Source organism: Pan troglodytes, chromosome 4, assembly GCF_028858775.2.
Source record: "Pan troglodytes isolate AG18354 chromosome 4, NHGRI_mPanTro3-v2.0_pri, whole genome shotgun sequence".
NCBI lineage: Eukaryota > Metazoa > Chordata > Mammalia > Primates > Hominidae > Pan > Pan troglodytes.
This window is the reverse complement of record NC_072402.2, coordinates 48481439-48502806: the sequence shown is the minus strand read 5'-3', so window position 1 is coordinate 48502806 and position 21368 is coordinate 48481439. Positions and strand designations below refer to the sequence as shown.

Genomic DNA, 21368 nt, shown 5'->3' with positions numbered 1-21368 from the left:
GATTATTTCATCATCCAGGTATTAAGCCCAGTGCTCAATAATTTTTTCTGCTCCTCTCCCTCCTTCCACCCTCCACCCTCAAGTAGACCACAGTGACTGACGTTTCCTTCTTTGTGATCATGAGTTTTCTGTGTATTCGATCTGTTGTGATATGTTTTGGTTGAAATATATGAGGGAAATCTGATCTCATAAAGATAAGGTGTTGGAAAAGGGAAAACTACTTTATAGCCTTTCCAGATAGTTCTAGATATTATTCTTTGATACTGTACCAAACTTACATGTGGTAGTTTCTTAGCCTTCATTGCAGTGTGGACTGAATCTGAAACCACATCAATTAAGCACTGAAATCCATCAATCTATCTTGCACATACCAGAGGCTTTTTGCCTTTGTAATGGCACCCACTGGCCATTTGGAAAATAGGTGTCCACTAAGTTGTAAAGATCACAAAAATGTTGACATATTTCATAATATAGTCAAAAATAATTTGTTAATATAATGCTTCTTTTACTAGAAAAGTCTTTAAGTACTGGCAAGCTGTCAAGCTCAAGTTGGTGGATACAAGTGTAATAAAATTTGTATTTTTAGGTGAAAATTCAAAGAATTACACTAGTGCTTTTTCCGGAGACAACCGTTTCACTTGGGCATGTAGCGGCAGTAGTTCCCATTTTTTCACACATATTCTTTAAAAGACGTGTAAGCAAGGATGGATTTGAAAAAAAAATACAATTTTTAGTTACTTGTGAAGAACATTTTTAAAGTGAAACTAGCATATTTTAAGACCTTAAATGTTGTATGATGTGAAGAATACAAAATGCCACTACCAGTACAAGACTGGCGCCACTGCCTTGATTGCTGCTAAGGTGTCAGCAGTTTAATCTTTTACGTTACCAGTGCAAATGGCAACAAAGTGAAAAAGGTCAAGAAACTCTTAATATTATTATGAAAATCGTTTTGACCTTGCCAACTTTACTGAAAAGGTCTCGGTACCCTTAGGGATCTGCGGAGGGCATTTTGGGAGCAGCTGCCATGGACTCAACTACTGTTGTCTCTCATTAGGTTGCAAGTTCTATGTGAACTGTCTTTAACTGTCTGTTACGTGCCCTTGCCTAATAGTGCCTGGGACATAGCACTCAATAAACATCAACACCTGTGGAACGAGGGAATAAAAACAGGTTATAAACAACCCCTGCACAGCCTTCATCTTACTGGCTCTTTCCTTAATTCAACCTGAACCTACGCATTTTGTAAAATTTTGTTTTTTTCACAATTAGGACGCCTGCCAACTTTTAAAAATAGTTGGAGTTGGGGTGCTGCCTGTATGTGATAAGGCTGCACTATAGTTGGGTCAAGTGTTCTTCCGTGTTGTCCAAGAGTCATTCCTCCTTTACAGTCCCGCACCAGTAGGCCAGGCCGCTTGGTTTCCCAATCCGAGACCGGAAGGAACCGGGTAGACAGGAGCACAAGACTCTCATCGACTTTTGGGGAAAACAAAAACACCGAAAAAAATCCAGGCGGTGAAACGAGCAGCAACAGCCCCAGGGACCCGGGAGCTGGAGGCCGCAGCCGCGCGAGAACCACCGGGTTGCCGGGGCGACGCTTCCGGCTGGCGCGCGCAGCCCCGGGAGCAGGGGAGTTGTGAAATGGGCGGCTAGATCTGCCCGGCGCTGTGAATTCGCCAGCGGGAGCGCGCTCGCGGACGCGCATTCTCCGCTTTCCCGGCTCCGTCGCTGACGCGTCGTAGACGTTGGGGAGCGGGAAGGCAACGGCAGCGGGATCGGGATGAACAGCGGCGGCGGCTTCGGTTTGGGCTTAGGCTTCGGCCTCACCCCCACGTCGGTGATTCAGGTGACGAATCTGTCGTCGGCGGTGACCAGCGAGCAGATGCGGACGCTTTTTTCCTTCCTAGGAGAAATCGAGGAGCTGCGGCTCTACCCCCCGGAGTAAGTGCTGGAGCTCGGCTGGGGGAGGGGCGCGGGCGCCATAGAGACCTCGGGAGCCGAGGCGTGGAGGAGAGCGCGGACGCGGGCGCGCGGTGCATGTCACGTGATCTCCCGGGCTTACCTTGGTGCCCATATTTGATTAGGGCACCCGGGTTCCGCCGTCCTGCTCTCCTTAGTCGGATTTGGGGGTTTAACTACTGCACGGAGCCCTTACCAAGGATTTAGAATGGTTGCCCTTTCCGTGCCTCCGGGACTTGTGTTCGCTGCTGGGTCTTCGAATTCCGTGCACCCACCCTCTTATTTCCCCCCGAACTTAAGATGGCCGCAGGTGGGCCCGGAACAGCCCTCATGGCAAACGTCTCAGAGCGTTTTTCCACTCTGAAAATCGCGGAGACCGCGCCTGAGCCACAGTCCAGTTTTTTAAGGCCTTGGTGTCAGGCCGTTTTGCTGACGAGAAAGCCTGCTGCTGGTGACAAGATGGAACTGGGGCTGTGTTTGTTTCCCAGGACGGTCGCACAAACTTAGCATCTTGGTTTATCTAACCGAGCGCATCCATGTTCCCAAAGATCATGTCTGTTAGCCCTTTTGACAGCAGATTAAATTTTCCTCCTGAAAGGTCACACTGTCCCAAAGCTTTCAGAAAAAGTGTAAGTCGGTGCAGGGTTATCCCTCCCGTATACATTTAAAGTCCAGATCTTGGCTGGCATTCACAGCTCGCGGCCACTTCCCAGATAGTGTATTTTGGAATGGTAAAATTTCCCTCGTACGATATTATTTAGAAAACTCGCAAGGGGTTTGTAGGTTGTTCACATTCTTGCACACAAACTTTTTTTTTTTTAATGGTAGATCTTACAGTATTAAGATCCTCCGTTTTTTGTTCATTATATCAAAATCCTTTGAGGGAAGGGGTAATTGTTACCCAAGATTTATTTCTTTAAAAAAATTTTGATTTATTTCGTAGTGATGCATTTAGACCTATTTTTCTTTAGTTTTCTATCTTAGGTTATAACAGTGCTGTTGCATAACTATATAAAAGTTGTGTGGATATTTAAAATTTACTTTTTAAGTTTTTCTTCTCTGCTTTTTGTTTTGGAATATTTCATGCATACAGAAAAGTTGAAAGAGTAATACATTGAACATCCATGTTCCTTTTACGAGCATTTTGTCTATTTTTGGCTACAGTTGATTATTAAAGTTTCCCCAGTTATTTTAATAATGCTTTTTTGTCTGCTTTTGATCTAGTATGTAATTAGATACACTGTCTCCCTTGAATATGCCAAGTAATCCATGTATTAATAGTTATCTCCTTTAATCTAGGACAGTCCCGTCCCCTTTTAAAGATTCTAAAGTCGTGACATTGATATTTTGTTTTGTAGTTCATTTTGTCTTGTAAAATGACTCATAATCTGAGTTTATATAGATGAGATATATAGATGAGGTATATAGAGATATGTGTATATATATATCTTTATATTCGTGACGAGATTCAGGTAATACATTTTTGACAAGAATACTGCATAAGTGCACGCACGTACATTTTGATTGATTAACCGTGGCATTATTGCTTTAATTATCTTAACTTTTGGAAATGCTTTCAGCCATCTCAATTTAAGTTCTCAGAACATTTCTTAATAGTTGAGAATAATTGAGAATTGTTTGGGGGAGTGCCGTATCCTGCAGGCATTGGAATCAATCAGTAAAATACTTTGTACATGAACCTTTGTAAATCTTGCTTTCAAGGCTGTGGTAATAAGGTATCTCATAGGTAGAAGAAATATATTGGAGAATGTTCTTCATTACCAACATAATATTTATTTGGTTGAAACCTGGGTTTGGGTGACAACACATTGCCATAACTGACAGTAATGGGCCACTTTTTTGAAATCAGATGTTATTGGAGTTTAAAAGTCAAAGAGAATTAAAAGTTCTTCACTTAAACATATGGAAGATTACGGTAGTGTATTTCACAAACTGTAACACATTAAGCAAAATTGTTGCATACGTGTAATATATATAGGCCAGGCAAAATCCTTAACTAGTTTTTCCCTAAGTGCAATACTAGATCCCTCATTCATGTTTTGCAGCAATACTGACATGCTTTATTCACAGGTTTTCTGCTTCGTAATGAAGTTGTCATTGCCTGGTCCTTATATTAGAAGATGTGTTTGCAAATTTGGACTGAAATGGATACAAAATGCAATAGTAGTAGTTGTATTGAAAATATATTGTTTTGCAGTGTCACATAAATTATTTTATGACATCTTTAGAGCTGAGTAGAAACTTAAATTGTTTTAAAATTGGAAATATATTTATTTTCAAATACATATTTCCAGGTATATTGGAAATACATTAATAGAATGTGAAAATAGTTTCTCATTAAAATTTTATGATTGAGCCAGGTGTGGTGGTGTGCACCTATAGTCCTAGCTACTCAGGAGGCTGAGGTGGGAGAACAGCTTGAGCCCAGGAGTTTGATTCCAACCTGAGTAACATATTGAGACCCCTATCTCTTAAAAAAAAAAAATGACTTAAATGACTTAAGTTGCTAATATGAAAATTCAGATTTTAAATTTAATTCTTTTGGCATGATGCAGTGGTTGAATTTCATCTTTATTTTTTAAACGTTAAGAATTTTTTAAGGCTAGGGAATTCTTGTGAACATTCACTGTAAGCATTAAGAATTCTTATTTGTAGTTTGTCATCCTTTTTTTGTGCTGCCAGTTGGTAAATATGTAGAATTACTATTAACTTTTTGCACAATAAATCAATCTCACAGCTTGTGAAACTTTCTTACACAAGTAAGAAATCCTTGTTGTTTTTTCAGTAAATTTTTCATTGAGGTTTAATGTACCTACAGAGAAGTGCACAGGTCGTAAGCGCAGGTTGGTGAATCTTTACAAAGTAAACATACCTATATAACCAGCACACAGTCAGGATTATCTGCACCCTGTAAGTTCCCCGTGACCCCCTTCAAGTAACTAAACCCTGAAGGGTAAGCCTACCCTGATTTGTAACGCTAGACGTTTTTCCTGTGTTGATTTTTTTTGCTTGTTGATTTCCTTCACTTCTCTGGTCTTCTAAAGTTCTAAGAAAGAATGGAAAAATCTGTCAACTACTTAAGTTTATTTAGTTAAAAAAAATATAACCACTAAAGCCACTTTATAGAAAATAGAGAAAAGGAAACAGCACTTGTGATCCCACCACTCTATCAAAGCTTCTCTCCATTTCCCTGCAGTCCTTTTCACATGCGTTAATAAATATTGGACATATTACCTCATTGGTTTTAAAAATAATTGTATAGTGCTATCATTATGTAATATATGTAATATAGCGTAATCAAAGGAATCACACTGTTATTTTACTTTTTTCACTTTGTCATAAGCATTTTCCATATTGCTGTCTTATTTATAGTAATATTTAGAGATTAGTAATTTCTGAGTGTATTGTGTGTTTTTGAAATTCTATTGTTGGATATTTTGATTGCTTTTTTTGGTATTACAAATTAGTGGATTTTAGCTAGAAATTGGGAGGTGTGTCTTTTTGATTGTCAACAATGATTAGAGGGCCTGTTGGCATTTAGTGGGTAAATGTTAGCAATTTATAAGTAGTCTTAAACAGGATGAATTGTGCTAATCCATAGGGCCACTGAAGCCCAGTGGAGAAACCCTTTTATAAATAATGCACCAACTAATATTTTTGTACATGATACTGTATGCTTCGCTCATGTTTTGGCATATCTTTTTTGGTAGGTCCTCTGTCCGCTAAAGGATGTGTATTAATATACTGATAAAATATTGGACATATTATTACCTCATTGGTTTTAAAAATATTGTATAGTGCTATCGTTATGTTTAATAAAAGACAAAATAACCAGTTAGGGCCAAGAAATTTAATTGATGCCCAAAAAGTTGGTTCTTTGGTTTCTGCGTTTACTACCCACTGAAAAGTTTTAATTTTTTTTGAAAAATTGATAAGATTTTGTATTTTAAAACACCAAAACTTAAGTCAACGAATGAGGTCAAACTAAAATCTGCTAAATTTGGGTACTGCTATTTTCTTCTTAAAATTTATTTCTAAAATTTTATTTATTTATTTAGTTAAGTAGAGACAGGATTTCACCATGTTGCGCAGGCTGGACTCAAACTCCTGGGCTTAAGCAGTCCGCCTGCTTTGGCATCCTAAAGTGCTGGGGTGACAGATATGAGCCACTGTGCCTGGCCTGCTGGTTTCTATAGATGCATACATTTAGACCAAATGGAATATGTCATCCCTTTTTATGTGTTTTTTTTTCCCCCAAAGTCTTCCTCTGTTGCCCAGGCTGGTCTTGAACGCTTGGGCACAAGCAAGTACACATTTGTTTGATGAGCTATCTGTTTGTTGGCTTGCCACTCTAATAATTTTAGTTTATGATGGTCAAAATAAAATAGTGTTACCTTGCCTGAAAATTTCAAATATTTGCATTTTTATAAAGTAAATGTAAGTTGGTCTTTATTTTAAGGAAGGTAATTGGTAATGAAGATTAAGAAAATTGGCCGGGTGCAGTGGCCCACGCCTGTAATCCCAGCGCTTTGGGAAGCCGAGGCAGGCGGATCACGAGGTCAGGAGTTCGAGACCTGTCTGGCCAACATAGTGAAATCTTGTTTCTACTAAAAATACAAAAAATTAGCTGGGTGTGGTGGTGTGCACCTGTAATCCCAGCTACTCGGGAGGCGGCAGGAGAATCGCATGAACCCGGGAGGCGGAGGTTGCAGTGAGCCGGGATCCCACCATTGCACTCCAGCTCGGGTGACAGTGTGAAACTCTGTCTCAAAAAAAAAAAAAAGGAAAAGAAAAGAAAAGAAAAGAAAATTGCTTAAATCAGTGGAGTAGCCATACCTAGTATCCATACTTCCATGATAATGCTGTTCAGAACAGACCAACATTTTTTTAACCAGTTCCCAGGCTTCTGAAATGTTGGTGGCATGTCTTCACATGTAGTTGCGTTACAAACCAGACTCAGAATTCCTATTCCTGTGGATGTTTTAAGTTTGAAATGAAGTAGATTTCAACTAGGGGTATTTGGAAATGTGGTTTTAGTTTTCAGTAGTGCTTACTTAACGTTTACATTCCTTCACAAAAGGATCCGTCAGTTTAGGAAATGTTGCTTCAGAGATGACTGTCAGGCTCTTGAAGATTTCAGAGGCAAAAGAGTTATTCCTGTTGGAATTGCTAGGGCTTTAGTAGGTTATTATAATCACAGATTGTTTTTGGTTAAAAAGGACAGAAACAGTGTTACCCAAGGTACATCGAGAAGAGACATTATTATTAAAAAGAAAGATTTCACTGCGTTGAAAAATAAAGATTGTAGTACAGCCAGGCCTCATGGAAACTAGGACTGGGAACCAGAAGGGTATCAGCAATCAAGATGACTATCTGCTTCTTTCTCTGCAGTGGTTATTATCAGTTCAGTTTGTTTCTATCTACTCCATTTCTTTGCATACCTATTATGTACTCATCATCTGGCTTACAGCTTACTGTAAGTCACCTTCCAGCCCAATAGAGAGAACCTGATTGATTGATCTAGCTCATTTGGTTGAGCCTGACTTCCAAAATTAGAGGTTGCTGGTCAGCCAGGGAAATGGGCCCTTGAGACTGGTGACTAATCATTTATGGCTAGAGAAGCTTATAGGATCTTTTGAGGGTTTCACATAAGGAAACCGTGCTAAGGCCTGTGCCAAAGCAATATAGAATGTCTTGGTAGCACATGTAGGAGGCTGTACCTAATGATTGCGGTATCTTAAGATGATTTACCAGAAGACTTGGAAATTTGAGCCTTGAAGAAGAGTGGAATTAGCATTCAAAATGGGAGTTAGCGAGGACATCGTAACCAAATGGAACAGCATATATGAAGACCCATATGTTTGTGATGTGTTGCTGGAACCACAGGTATAATTTTTGGGTGCATTTCCATGACGAGGCAAGAACAGAATAGTACCTTTAAGGAAATTTGATATGTGGAGTGACACAATGAAATTTAGTGTTTAGAAAGATCACTGTGGGAGCTTTGGTGGAAGACCATTAATAAGGATTTGAGGTTGGGTGCTGTGTGATTTCTTAAAAGCTGTTAAGTAATCCACATGAGAAATGATGAGGGTCTGAATTAAGGCATTGGTAATGAGAATGATGAAAAAATTAATGTGACAGATATTTACAAGGTACTCGAAGCAGGATATATTGACCAATTGGATGAGGACAGAAAGGTCAAGGATAATTTATCAGTTAGAATAAGTAGAGTTTTGGAAATAACTTCAGATCTTTGTAGTTTGACAATTTTTTTTTTCTTTTTTGAGACACAGTCTCACTCTCTTGCCCAAGCTGGAGTGCAGTGGTGTGATCTCGGCTCACTGCAAACTCTGCCTCCCGGGTTCAAGCAATTCTTGTGCCTCAGCCTCCCAAGTAGCTGGGATTACAGGTGTGTGGCACCACACCCAGCTAATTTTTGTATTTTTAGTAGAGATGGGGTTTCATCATGTTGGCTAGACTGGTCTCAAACTCCTGACATCAGGTGATCTGCCCGCCTCTGCCTCCCATAGTGCTAGGATTACAGGCATGACCCACCCTGCCTGGCTGACAAAATATTTTTTAGACTAAATTCGTGGGGTTGGGAACTTTACTCGTTGTGGTTATTCACTCTGGGATGAAGTTGATGAGTCCCAGCCATCTTTTGAATGTTGCCAGTCGTTGTGGCAGAGGAAAAGAGTCAAACAGTGGTTCTCAGAGCTTCTTCAGAATAGTGACACGTCAGTTCTGCTCATATTTAACTGACCAAAGCAGGTTACATGGCCACACCTAACTTAAAGGAACAGAAAAATGGAATTTTATTGTGTACCTAGAAAGAGCTTTGGAAGTAGTTGGTGGGCAGTGCTTAGGATGGTCACACTAGTGACTCCTAGGTTTCAGACTTGGGTAGTATGATATCTTTTACTGAAATATGGAATGCAGGGGACAGAGGGCAGGACTGGTAAGGAACGAGGTTGATGAGTGTATTTTCAACTTACTTAGTGACCATCAAGGTGTAATATTCCAGCAGGCACTTGTACCTGGGAGTCTAGAGCTCACAAGAGGCCTGAATTGGTGATTTGGTCATGTAAAGGTGGTGAGTTAAGTCTGGATGTGCATATAGTTACCTCAGTGTCAGTACACAAGTTGCTTTGACTTAGGTGTTGGGTTGGGTAAGGAGGGATTTTTGTTGAGGGCTGATGTGAATCCTGAATTGGATGCCCTTAGGCAGAAGTGAGTTGGATGCTAAGAGGTACATCCTTTTTTTTTTTTTTTTTGAGAAGGAGTCTCGCTCTGTCGCCCAGGCTGGAGTGCAGTGGCACGATCTCGGCTCACTGCAAGCTCCGCCTCCTGGGTTCACGCCACTCTCCTGCCTCAGCCTCCTGAGTAGCTGGGACTACAGGCGCCTGCCACCATGCCCGGGTAATTTTTTGTATTTTTAGTAGAGACGGGGTTTCACCGTGTTAGCCAGGATGGTCTCGATCTCCTGACCTCATGATCCGCCCGCCTTCCGCCTTGGCCTCCCAGAGTGCTGGGATTACAGGCGTGAGCCACTGCGCCCGGCGGTACATCTTTTATTTTCAACTTTAATTAGCCTTACTAATTGTGTTAATGTAAATAGTTTTAAGTTCTAAATGCAGATACATTTTATTATCACATTGTTTGGTTAATAGCATAAATATATATAAATTTAACCCTTATTAATGTGGTTATTCTACATTGTTTAAAGATGGTTTTGTTCCTGGACGTGAAGAATTACAAAGAAATCTGGATTTTTGGATTTTAAAAACGGCTAATGTTTGTGGAATTGCTAATTTAATAGTATGTCAGAATGGTTTAAAGATTCTTGATTAGTTGAATGATTACAGTTGCATGAAGTTTGGAATTAGATGATTAGACATTAGATGTTAACTTTGCGATTTACTAGTTCTGGAATTGTAGTCAGTTTTCTTTCCTGTTTTGTAAACAAAAGTAAATGACTATTAAGTCATATATTTTTCAAGTGATCTCTCTTTTTTTAGTGTGAAAAATCTTAAATGTTTCAAATAGATTTTAATATAAAATCTATGTTACAGATTACGTATATACTTAGTTTCGGTCTTTTTTTTCCTGCTAAAGACAATTACAGATTTTAATGAAAAGTAATTATGGATAGGCTGACAAAATGATTATCCATGAGGATAGTATATTTTCGAATCTAACAGGATGTATTCATTTTAGGAAAAGTTCCTTTCATTTGTGCTTTGTCTGGTTCATTTTTAGTATCGGCCTGCCTGGATTAAACTGAATCAAGTAGGACCAGTTAGAGTCTTTGTTGCCTATAAAATATGTAAGATTTTGTTTGTAAAATCTTTTGTCTGGAAAATCATCACTGTCCAGCTCTGGTGTATGCAAAAGACCTCAATTTAAATTCCATACTACCTGACTCTTTCTAAGACTGTTGTGAAGTTTTTTAGTGATGTAAATGCTTGGGAAACACATTTAGGAAGAGTTGGAATGATGATAAAATTTGAAATCTTGAGGATTGGAGCTTTTATAAAGGGATTTTTGCTTACATATGATACACTTTTTGAGTTAATTTTTGGGTTAAATTAGCTTTTTTTACATTCACTTGGATTAAGGATTAATTTGAGTTCCAAGTTTTACAAGTAAGGCAGTAGGCCTGCCTGGATTGCCTTCTGTCGTGGTAGACAAATCACCATTAAATGACTAAGTTTCACTGTTTTATGTGTTAATGATCCTTAATAACAAAAAGTTTTAAAGTCTTAATTTCGTAAGATTATGTAAAGGTTAGGAAAGAAATTTTAAGTGAAAATGATAAAACCAAGCAAATGTTTATTAGTTCAATTGTTTTTCTTTTTATCTTGCAGCAACGCACCTCTTGCTTTTTCCTCCAAAGTATGTTATGTTAAGTTTCGTGATCCATCAAGTGTTGGCGTGGCCCAGCATCTAACTAACACGGTTTTTATTGACAGAGCTCTGATAGTTGTTCCTTGTGCAGAAGGTTGGTATCTCGCTTTTTTTCCTCTTATTTGAATTTCTGTCCTGTCTGTTATTGCCTTTAGCTTTCCTAGAGATTGGCAAGTAGACAGTACTCTTGATGCGTGTGTGAAAGTAAGAATGAAATTTGGAGGAGGTAAACCTTTTTACCTAATAGTAATATTAAAATGGTTAATTTATGACATGTACATTTGAGGTTTTACAATTTAACATTCATTGGCTTCTGGTTTGCTTTGGCTTTCTGTAGTCAATTTGCAGATTGCAAAGAAAGCTTTCTGAAATTAAAAAAATAATTGATATGGGAAATTATTTTAAATGCATAAACAAGCATTTACCTTGTGTGTTCAGTATTAATACTATTACAAATGAAAACAGTGTACACATTTTGGCAAATTGGGGTTAAGTGATATTTATAAGAAAATATTTGTAATTTATACTTTCAAGTACACTCTTAAGGTAATTTACCTTAATTGTTACTATGAGATCATTATTTTATATTCAATGTAATTGTTTGCTTTGCAACTGGAATTTAATTTTTTCTTTAATTGGCCCCAAAAAGGGGCAGGAGGAGTGTTGGAAAAAAAGGAAAGCAATTTTCCAAAGCCTCCATGAAGGAAGTAGTTGTTGAAGATAGGAACAAAGGCCTTAAAGTATCCATTAAATTTTATGACCTAAACTGCTTTAAGAGCTAATTATTACTAATATTTTTTAGTAACTTCTATTTACAGAGCCACTCACGTATAATAGACTGTGCTGAATTTTGACACTTCTGGTGTGTAATTAACTTTTATTCAGAGCACTGACTAGCATGTGTACAGGATTTTAGAATTGGGTTATTATAAATTAAAATGTCTTAAAGTAGATTTTCTCTGGTGGATGATTGTAACTGAAACTGTTTTAAACATAAAGGTTTGTGGAAAACAGTTTGATGGGCTTTCATATGTAATTTTTAAAACCTCTTTTAGTGGCCAGGCTGACATTAAAATAATATGTAATAAGCAGTTTGCTGCACTTTCAAGGTTTTATGCTTATTTCAGAATGCCTGTTCTGGGATGTCAAAAACATTACAGTCTAATACACTGAGTACCAGGCTCGTATCTTTTAAGTCCCAGAATAGGACATTCTCAGTATTTTTCAGATAAATTTGGAAGTGTCTTTCCCATGCTTGGGGGTTAGAGTGGGTAGGGAAGATAAAAATGGATTAAAGTTAATTATTGGCCAAATGTATCTTTATCTGCTGATCGGTAAGGCTACAGTAAGCCCCAAATTGGTGAGGTGGGAAAGGAGCTGGTGAATGGTTTCGTTCTACAAACTTTGTAGTGAAATTTCATACTGAGAAACTGCATGGGAAAAAAGAAATCAGGTAAAAGGTTTATTAAACTGGAATATTAATTATATCAGAAAATTAATACCACCAATAACACTGGATCTTTTATTGTGTTAGCTTATTACTGAATTGGAAGGAAGAATTTTATCAGTGTTGCTTGGTTGGAACCTGCTTTATTCCCATAGAATCTTTCATATATCTGAGAAGCCCTACTGTATCTTGTTATAAATGTTCAAGATGATGGGCATGTAGATGTCCCTTTTATGTTTATTTTACTTGATAGAGATGAATAAATGCACAGTCAGATGTACCTTTTTAGTGTTTTTAATATTACAACTTGGACAGTTTTACTGTTTTTGAACAGAAAAATTTAAGCATACTTTTATTGCAATTTAGTTATAAGTAAGTAAATATTTTGAAACACTAACCTACAGTTGGTATTGGTGAAACATTCAGATATACGTTTTTCATTAGTTGTATTAAATACGGCAGAGATGAATTTATGGAACCTCGAGAATTTCACAGTGAGCTGTTAAAATACTGATTATGCACTACAAGCAAAGAAATAGTGCATTATTGTACTAAAAAAGATAGCAGAGTGAGTGTGAAATAACCAAAGAAAAGTATTCCAGTGGAGTAAGTTCTGTAAGAGGAGATGTGCTGTGGTGCTGTAAGCAAGCAGTGTTCTGTTGACCTCACTGAATGCATCCTTTCCTTGATGTTGAACAAACAGCATCATGACATAAGTGAGAAAAACCATAGAAAAAAATTTAAGAAGTTTTTTCAGTTTCTTTGAATTGCTGTTTTTTAGTGTAGACAGTAATGTGAGAAGATCCTAAGTTGTAAAAGTAACATTTGATGTGTAAGTTTCATGCATATTAAGCCTTAGCCTTTGTTAATAAAACATGCCATTTCAAAATAAAATATGCTTTCATTATACTTGTCCAAATATGACCTCTTTTTGTTGTTGCGTGCATTTCAGATTTCTTTTATAAATGTTAACACGTAGAAAAAGATACGGTCAAACATAACAAGGGTGTCAGCCTAATCATCAGTCATAACTTTATGTCCACATTTTCTGGTAGATGGATTTTGACTATTAATTTGGTTTTGTATGTTTTCTCTATGTGATATTTGTGCATTATTAGATGACTAGACTGGCCAAGGCAGACCTGTTACACTTGCCTGAGTTAGGCATTGTTTGCCATGCCACTAAACCTGCCGTCAAGTGAAACCTTCATTGGGGAAATGAGATCGGAGTCTGAACCGCAGAAGATGGACGCCCTGTCTCTGTTTTTTATTGTTTTACTTTAATTTCATTTCTTTTTCTTTATTTTGTCCCTTTTTTTGTTTTTGTTTTTGTTTTTGTTTTGTTAAATCTCTTTCACTTTAACTTGTGAGCTGGTTTTCCCAGTTCTTTGTAAATGGTATTTCATTAAGGGTTCATAACGTGTTGCAAATTATATTGGGAGATGATTAGTAGAGCTCAACCTTAAGATAAAGCAAATTTTCATGTGGTAAATTAGGATACAGTGTTGTGAAGCTCATTGTGAGTCTTAATTTGTGTGTATGGACTCATAAGGTACATTTTATTCTTGAAACATTAAAACACTGATACGTATCTCAGGAACACTTTCTGATCTCAGCACAACATTTTTCTAGTTTTTTTCCCCCCTAGTCTACATCTCTCATAAAAACTGATAGCTTCTAATTTTTGTCCTTCCCCCTGGAATTTTAGGCATACAAAATCATCAAGGAAAATAAGTAAATATAACAATCTGGGAGTAAAGAAGAGCCTTTCATTTTTATGATGGTTATTTATCATATAACTTATTTCCTTGACTTACGAAGACTTTTTGTTGCCTATGTGGGGAATGGATATTTGAGAAACTTAAGTATTTGCATGTAGGTTTTTGTTAGCTTGAATTTTTTGTTGAATATTTTTCAGAGGTTACTAGCTTCTAAATGGATTCTGAGATTAGGACTATTACTTTAATACTGTGAGAGATGTTTTCCTCAGTTGACTTTGAGGAGTATAGTTTGGGAAAAATGCTAAGTGCTTATTTGTTTTATACTTTTATAAGCTCTGTTATTTGGAGGGTAAATTTGGTAGAATTCTATCTTGGAAATTAAGCAATGGAGCTTTTTCTTAAAGTACTTTTGCCATTACCTTTAGGTAATTAGAATAAGTATATAGAGTAATTAGAATGGTAATTGGAAGTTAATTTATTTAAAAATGTGCTTATAGTGGATTTATACATTTATAGTAGTATACTATATTTATAGTAGTATACTCTTTTGAAAGGCAGTGAGAGAGTTTGACAACCTACTGATATTTAAGCTGAAAGTGAAAGACTTCATAATACTAAGTAGTCAACTTTTGGCCAGTGTTGAATACCCTTTTTGTTTGTATAGTCTTTCTACAATGTCTTCAATAGGTAGTTTTGCTTATTAAAGGACAAGTAATATTAAATTTGGGACATTACTAGATTAGAACTCTTAGTTTCCTTAGGTGCATACATTAAGGTAGTGACGATGGAGTTTCTGCCTCAAAACCTCAATTTATCAAGAATGTTCGGGTTTTACAAACCTTTTAAGATAATACCAATTTATAACAGATAAAACAGGTGAAATCAATATAAATAGTATAGTGTATATGTGGGTATATATAAATACATGTGTTAATACCAATAACTAATACATATAAAGCAGATTATTGTTATTTGATGTTTTCAATAAGGCCTACCTGCCTTTTGTTGATGCATGTTAAGAAATCTGTTCTCCAGAATTTTTACTGAAATAATAAAGATAACTTTGTTTTTGAAAGTAATAAAGTAATATAAACTTAGATGCTGCAAAGGTAGAAAATAGTAGGTTTTATTTGCTTCCTATAAATAAGGCATAGCCATTATTTAAATCAAGTTTTAAATTCCGACTTGAGTTCCATCCATGTTTAAAGATATATTCAGATAATATTGTTTAGGGATTTATCTCTGCACATGTGGTTGTTTTAAATATTTTTACAACTGAAACCAGGCATGGTGCTTGTGGAAATTTACTGCATATGCTATATTTCAGTTTAGCATGATTTTGTGCATTGTCTTTTAAAACACTTTTGGAGAATTAATAATAGAAATTCTTTACCAGCTACCACATGAGTGTTCTTCTAAATATATCCACATGTAGTCAACTATTTAAGAATTTTTTTTTTTTTTTTTTTTTGCCTAAGGGGATAAGGAAAAATAACGTGAAAGTTGCAGTCCTTATCAGAAGTAATTGATTAGAATTCAGCAATGAATATGACAAATCGTACTTATTTCAGAGTAAGTTTTTCATTGTTTTAGGTTGTAGGGAGTTTTTTTCCTACTGAGTGTTATTAGATTATTTTAATGTTACTATTGTTATTAGGCAATTAAAATGTTTTTAAGCAAGCTTTAAGGCATTAACCTCCCCCTTCAGATAAGTATACATAAATTGGTTCTAAAAGTTAATAAGAAGTTTTCTGAAACCAGGGAACTTTTTTTTTCCTGAAACATTTTTAGTAGTTTCCCAAGGCATATTTTTTGGAACTGAATTCTTTTAGGCATCTCTGATGTTGGTGAGATGCTTTATTAACTGAATGGATGTAGGCTTCCTTTTACGTTGAAGTTCATTACATGGAGTAAGTTTTTGTTTTCTATTTGAAATTAAATGGAATCTGTTGGAGGGTTATCAAAATTGTTTGCATCACAAATAGGTAGTTTCAGTAACAGGATAGGGGCACTCATTAAGAAATTTCAATTCGCACATATTTGTTTTTTCTTTTTCTTTTTTTTGACTAATTTGGTTATTTGCCATTTCTGGGGATTAAACTTTAAAAAATGTTCTTCTTTTCTGTATCTGATGTTCTGTGTGCTATTAGTGATGCAGCCAACACGAACGGTTGTCATGTGTAACACAACTTTCGATCACCGCGAAAACACCGTCCTGGGAAAGCGTCCATGCTTGATATCGTTTGGTTCATGAACATTAAGTTTCCAGTACAGGTGACCCATAGCTCAAAGTGTTAAATAATTGTCTACATTATTCAATTTTTAAAATAATATTCCATTAATGAGATTGTTAATATTTGAAGTTTTGCTCACTTTTATTTTTCCTAGTAGAGCAGGATAAAAGGAAAGACTTAAGTTCTTATTTATTTCTTTATACAGATCTGATAGATAGATTCATTTATTATTATTATTTTTTAACTGCAAGGGTAATTGTAAAATCATAGTGTAAAGTTTGTGTGGTGTTTCTGCTTTTTGTAATGTTTGGAACTTGCCTCTGCAGGTAAAATCCCAGAGGAATCCAAAGCCCTCTCTTTATTGGCTCCTGCTCCAACCATGACAAGTCTGATGCCTGGTGCAGGATTGCTTCCAATACCGACCCCAAATCCTTTGACTACTGTAAGTACTATAAGCTGGCTTACGAAAGAGGTGAATGTTCAACTGTGTGACCAGTTGAATAGAGAGCTTCAGATTATTTGCATTTGGATCTTCTTCTTCTTCTTCTTCTTTTTTTTAATAGAGAGGATTCAAAATCACTGCTTAAACTTTTTTTTTCACTTTATCAGTGACTTACGCTGCGTTTTGGATTTACTCCTGAAGTAACAGGGGATTCATTTAAATTTGAGAACCCCAATAGATTATTCACTAGAAAATCAGTTATTAAAACTCGATATTTTAGATAGCATAGAGGATCTAGGTAACTGTATTTCTCAGTTAATGAGGATTAAATCCATTTAAAATACGTGAAATGATCCACAACTTTGGTAATGGGAAAAAACAGGTCTTTGTCTGATATTGAGAAAATGTAATAAGGTGAAAACATGGCAAAATATTTTTCCATTAACTATGCAGAATTAAATCATAATTTAGTAATGCTTCCTTTGTGACTTCCAAGTGGGATTAAAAAAGGATATTACGGCCGGGTGCGGCGGCTCATGCCTGTAATCCCAGCACTTTGGGAGGCCGAGGTGGGTGGATCATGAGGTCGGGAGATCGAGACCATCCTGGCTAACACGGTGAAACCCCGTCTCCACTAAAAATACAAAAAATTCTCCGGGCGTGGTGGTGGGTGCCTGTAGTCCCAGCTACTCGGGAGGCCGAGGCGGGAGAATGGCGTGAGCCTGGGAGGCAGAGCTTGCAGTGAGCGAAGATTGTGCCACTGCACTCCAGCCTGGGCGACAGAGGGAGAGTCTCAAAAAAAAAAAAAAAAAAGGGGATATTACTATTACTGGCTCTTGGTTTTTGCTTAAAAAACTCTGGCCATATTTATTTTAAAAGAAGTGCCATTTTTCTTCAAAAGACAACGTAGAACAAAATACAAAGCTTGCCTTAATTGGAAGTTGAATCTAGCTTTGTGGTGTTGGATAGGAATTGAACTAAGAAATGAACTATGTGATTGTAGTTAATTTATCTAGATTGTAAGAGTGGTTTCTGAAATTTTGAAGTGCAAAATTTTAGATTTGTAGTTTTTACATAACATTGCTATGCTAAAGACCTGCATTCTGATTCTTGGGGGGAAATGTTTTTTAGTTGAACTTATGTGTTCAAGGAACAGAATGGTGGTCAGTATGGTTGAAGCATAGTGAGTGAGGGTCATGAGTGTTTGAGATTGGAGGGGATAGATAGGACACAGATTATGGTAGGGCTTTTTAGACCATGGAAAGAGGGGTTCGAGTTTTATTCTTAAGGTAATTAGAAACCATTGATGGGTTTTAAGCAGGGATATGACATGATTTGACATGTTTTAAAAAGATCAGACTGGCTGCTGTGATAAGTGACATTGATTTCATAAACTTCCGTTTTCACCATTAGCAAGTGCCATTACTTAACAGTTGTTAAAATCTTAGTTCTGTATCATATTTGTATATATAGTCATTAATGGTCAAAATGTTCTCTAATAGTATAAGTGGAAATGAAAAGAGTTGTCTTTTTTTCCTTGAAAGCTCTTTTCGTTCTGAAAAATTTTTTCTGTTTTCAAATTCTGAGATCTTATATTTCTTCTAGTTTACATTCATATTAAAAATAATACATTCCTTAATGCTGAAAGTAAAAACTGAATTTAGTGATGCTATAGAAAGATCATTCAAAGTTTTTTTGAAGGTTTTTGTCCTTTTCGTACCATGGCATAAGTAAGGGCTCAATATTTTAGATATATTTTCTTAGGTAAACTTTCAGCATGATAATAATAACCCATTTCTTAGGGTTGATATGAGGATTAAGTTACTACCTCAGTTGAATTCGATGCTATGATAATTGTTGACTGTTAGGAACTCATACTCATACTCATCTGTGTTTTTCAATGACCAAGGTACAGTTGATTCTCATTCTTTGTGAATTCTGTATTTTTGAATTCACTTAGTAAGTAAAATTTTTTTGAAATCCCCACATCAACAGTTGGAGCACTTTTGTGGTCGTTCGTGGACATACACAGAGTGGTGAAAAATTGGGGTTTGTCTATTTGCACGGAGGTCGAAATCTTCTTGTTTTGGCACTCAGGTGGTAAACAAGCACGCAGTCTGTTTAGTGCTCTGTTCTTTGAATTGTGCTTTTTGTTGGTGATTTCACTGTTAAGATGGGCCCACAAGTGTAGTGCCAAACTGCTGTGTAGTGTTCCTAAGTACAGGGAGATTGTGAAGTGCCTCATGGAGAAAATATTAAATACATGTATTAGATAAGCTTCATTCAGGCCTGAATTGTAGCGCTGCTGGCTGTAAGTTCAGTGTTAATGAATCGACAATATATAACAGCTAAGGTGTCTTTAAACAGAAGCACATATAAAATAAGATTAAATATTTTATTAGTTAATGTAAATGTGACCAGAGGCTTGTAGGAACTTCACCCTGTATTTTCCCTAGGAATAATGGTTCAATATTCAATAATTCATTGTTCACGGAAACTATAGAACGTAGCTATGTCAGGTAATGAGAAACAGCCTGTCTTTTAGGGTCAAGTTTAAAAGTGGCTAAAATATCCAGACAGTAAAATATATTTCAAATTACATTTAAAACTAATGTGACCTTACTTTAATAACTCAGACATATATATGACTGAAAGTTTGGAGTCCCTAGTCTCCTTTCATTCTTGTTGAGTTAGTTCATTCTTTTCAAGATTAGAGAATGGTAGCTTTGGATACTAATAGAAAATATGTGTTCTGTGTGTTTTTTTTCTTCTTTCGATAGCTTGGTGTTTCACTTAGCAGTTTAGGAGCTATACCAGCAGCAGCACTAGACCCCAACATTGCAACACTTGGAGAGATACCACAGCCACCACTTATGGGAAACGTGGATCCTTCCAAAATAGATGAAATTAGGAGAACGGTTTATGTTGGAAATCTGAATTCCCAGGTAACCAATTAAAGAAGAAACAAAGCAGCAGTAGCCCTTATTCTTTTTCTCTTCTTAAAAATCATATCAGTGGATACAGTAATATTTACCTGATTTTTTAAATGGATATATTTTATCAAAGTGTCACTTTGTTCCCTTAGACAACGACAGCTGATCAACTACTTGAATTTTTTAAACAAGTTGGAGAAGTGAAGTTTGTGCGGATGGCAGGTGATGAGACTCAGCCAACTCGGTTTGCTTTTGTGGAATTTGCAGACCAAAATTCTGTACCAAGGGCCCTTGCTTTTAATGGAGTTATGTTTGGAGACAGGCCACTGAAGTAAGAAATCCTAAACAAAGAAATTTTAATGATTTTGAAACATTTAAAGTATTTTTGATGTAATTAAGGCTTTTTTTTTCTTTTTAATAGTAATTGGCAATTTGTGGAAAGGAAGACTTTGTGTTAAGTATAAATGAAATACATGAGATACTTACCATTTTAGTCTTTAAATTCCTTTATTTAGAGACATTTATTTTCTCATTTTCTATTTTCTAGGGTCTAATTCAGTGTTAACATTATTTATATACCCTGCATAACGGTTGTAGATCTTTTTCCATAAACTTTAATAGTCAGGTTGGTTTTACATTATGATACTAGACTAATTGAGCAACTTAACAGGTGGGTTGAACTACAGTACTTCCAGTAACAACTGTGGTAAATTCAAAATCTACAGAAGGAAATTATAAGTGCCCAGAAATGTTTTAAACCAGAAATTTTGACTTTTAAGGTTTGCTTACATCCTTGTTTGTAAAACGTTGATAATGGCCTTCGAGATACTCCAGACCAGAAATTCTATTTCATGCAGATTGTTGAGGCAAATATAGTTTTGCTTGAATTTCATAGATTGCTTTAGTTATACAATTTGATCAGGATTTTTCTGTTAAGGATAAGTTTTTAGTGGGTACTTGTCTTCTCAGTGTGGAAGGGGTAAAGCAAGACACATAATATCCATTCATGTGCATCAGAGAAGTCACTCTTACCTAGTAGAGGAAGAGTTTTATCGGATGCCTTGCACATTCAAAGCTATGTCTAACTCAGCCATGGTTCAGCGTTGGTTAAAATGGTGTACATAATATGATGATATACAGGTAGCTTACCCTTCTTCTAGAGTGTACAGGATATCAGTAAGATCTTTTGATTTGAAAATAGAAATGATTCATTTTCATATTGGTATGAACATTTTAATTATTTTAATTCTAAGCTATGGAAAAGCACTTAATCTAGTCTGTTTGAATTAAGTTAGCTAGGGTTCAATTTTTCTTTTCTCCCTGCTTTTGGTTGTATTAGCAAGGAATGATAGGAAGTGGGGATGAGAGATTAATCATGGTTTTGAGGTTGCTTTTGGTTATTCTGTATATCATTCTTACATGCTTCTGAGATGTCCTCACGTTTATAAATATGTGTATCATATAAATGTTTGTTTCATGTTTTATAAAATGTGGTGTGTATTTGTGATATGCTAATATTTTTAATTTAGAATAAATCACTCCAACAATGCAATAGTAAAACCCCCTGAGATGACACCTCAGGCTGCAGCTAAGGAGTTAGAAGAAGTAATGAAGCGAGTACGAGAAGCTCAGTCATTTATCTCAGCAGCTATTGAACCAGGTAAGTACATAACGTTGTTACATAGGTCATAGTTTAAAGAT

The 21368-nt window shown here is 36.3% G+C and overlaps 1 protein-coding gene across 4 annotated transcripts in view; it reads left to right on the top strand.

Annotated features, from left to right (window-relative positions):
- Window positions 1-1112: 1112 nt before the first annotated feature.
- The window catches only part of SREK1 (splicing regulatory glutamic acid and lysine rich protein 1), a 37141-nt gene continuing 16885 nt past the window's right edge, over window positions 1113-21368 (top strand). For 2 of the 4 annotated variants that reach the window (XM_009449070.5, XM_001162417.8), the window contains exons 1-6: window positions 1113-1941; window positions 10851-10984; window positions 16619-16734; window positions 19515-19679; window positions 19820-19998; window positions 21197-21327. In XM_009449070.5, coding sequence (XP_009447345.1) covers window positions 1781-1941; window positions 10851-10984; window positions 16619-16734; window positions 19515-19679; window positions 19820-19998; window positions 21197-21327 — 886 coding nt within the window. In that variant the 5' untranslated portion in view covers window positions 1113-1780. Of the gene's footprint in view, window positions 1942-10850; window positions 10985-16197; window positions 16333-16618; window positions 16735-19514; window positions 19680-19819; window positions 19999-21196; window positions 21328-21368 lie in introns of those variants that run through there. The other 2 variants (XM_063811167.1, XM_024353398.3) reach the window with 2 other exon arrangements.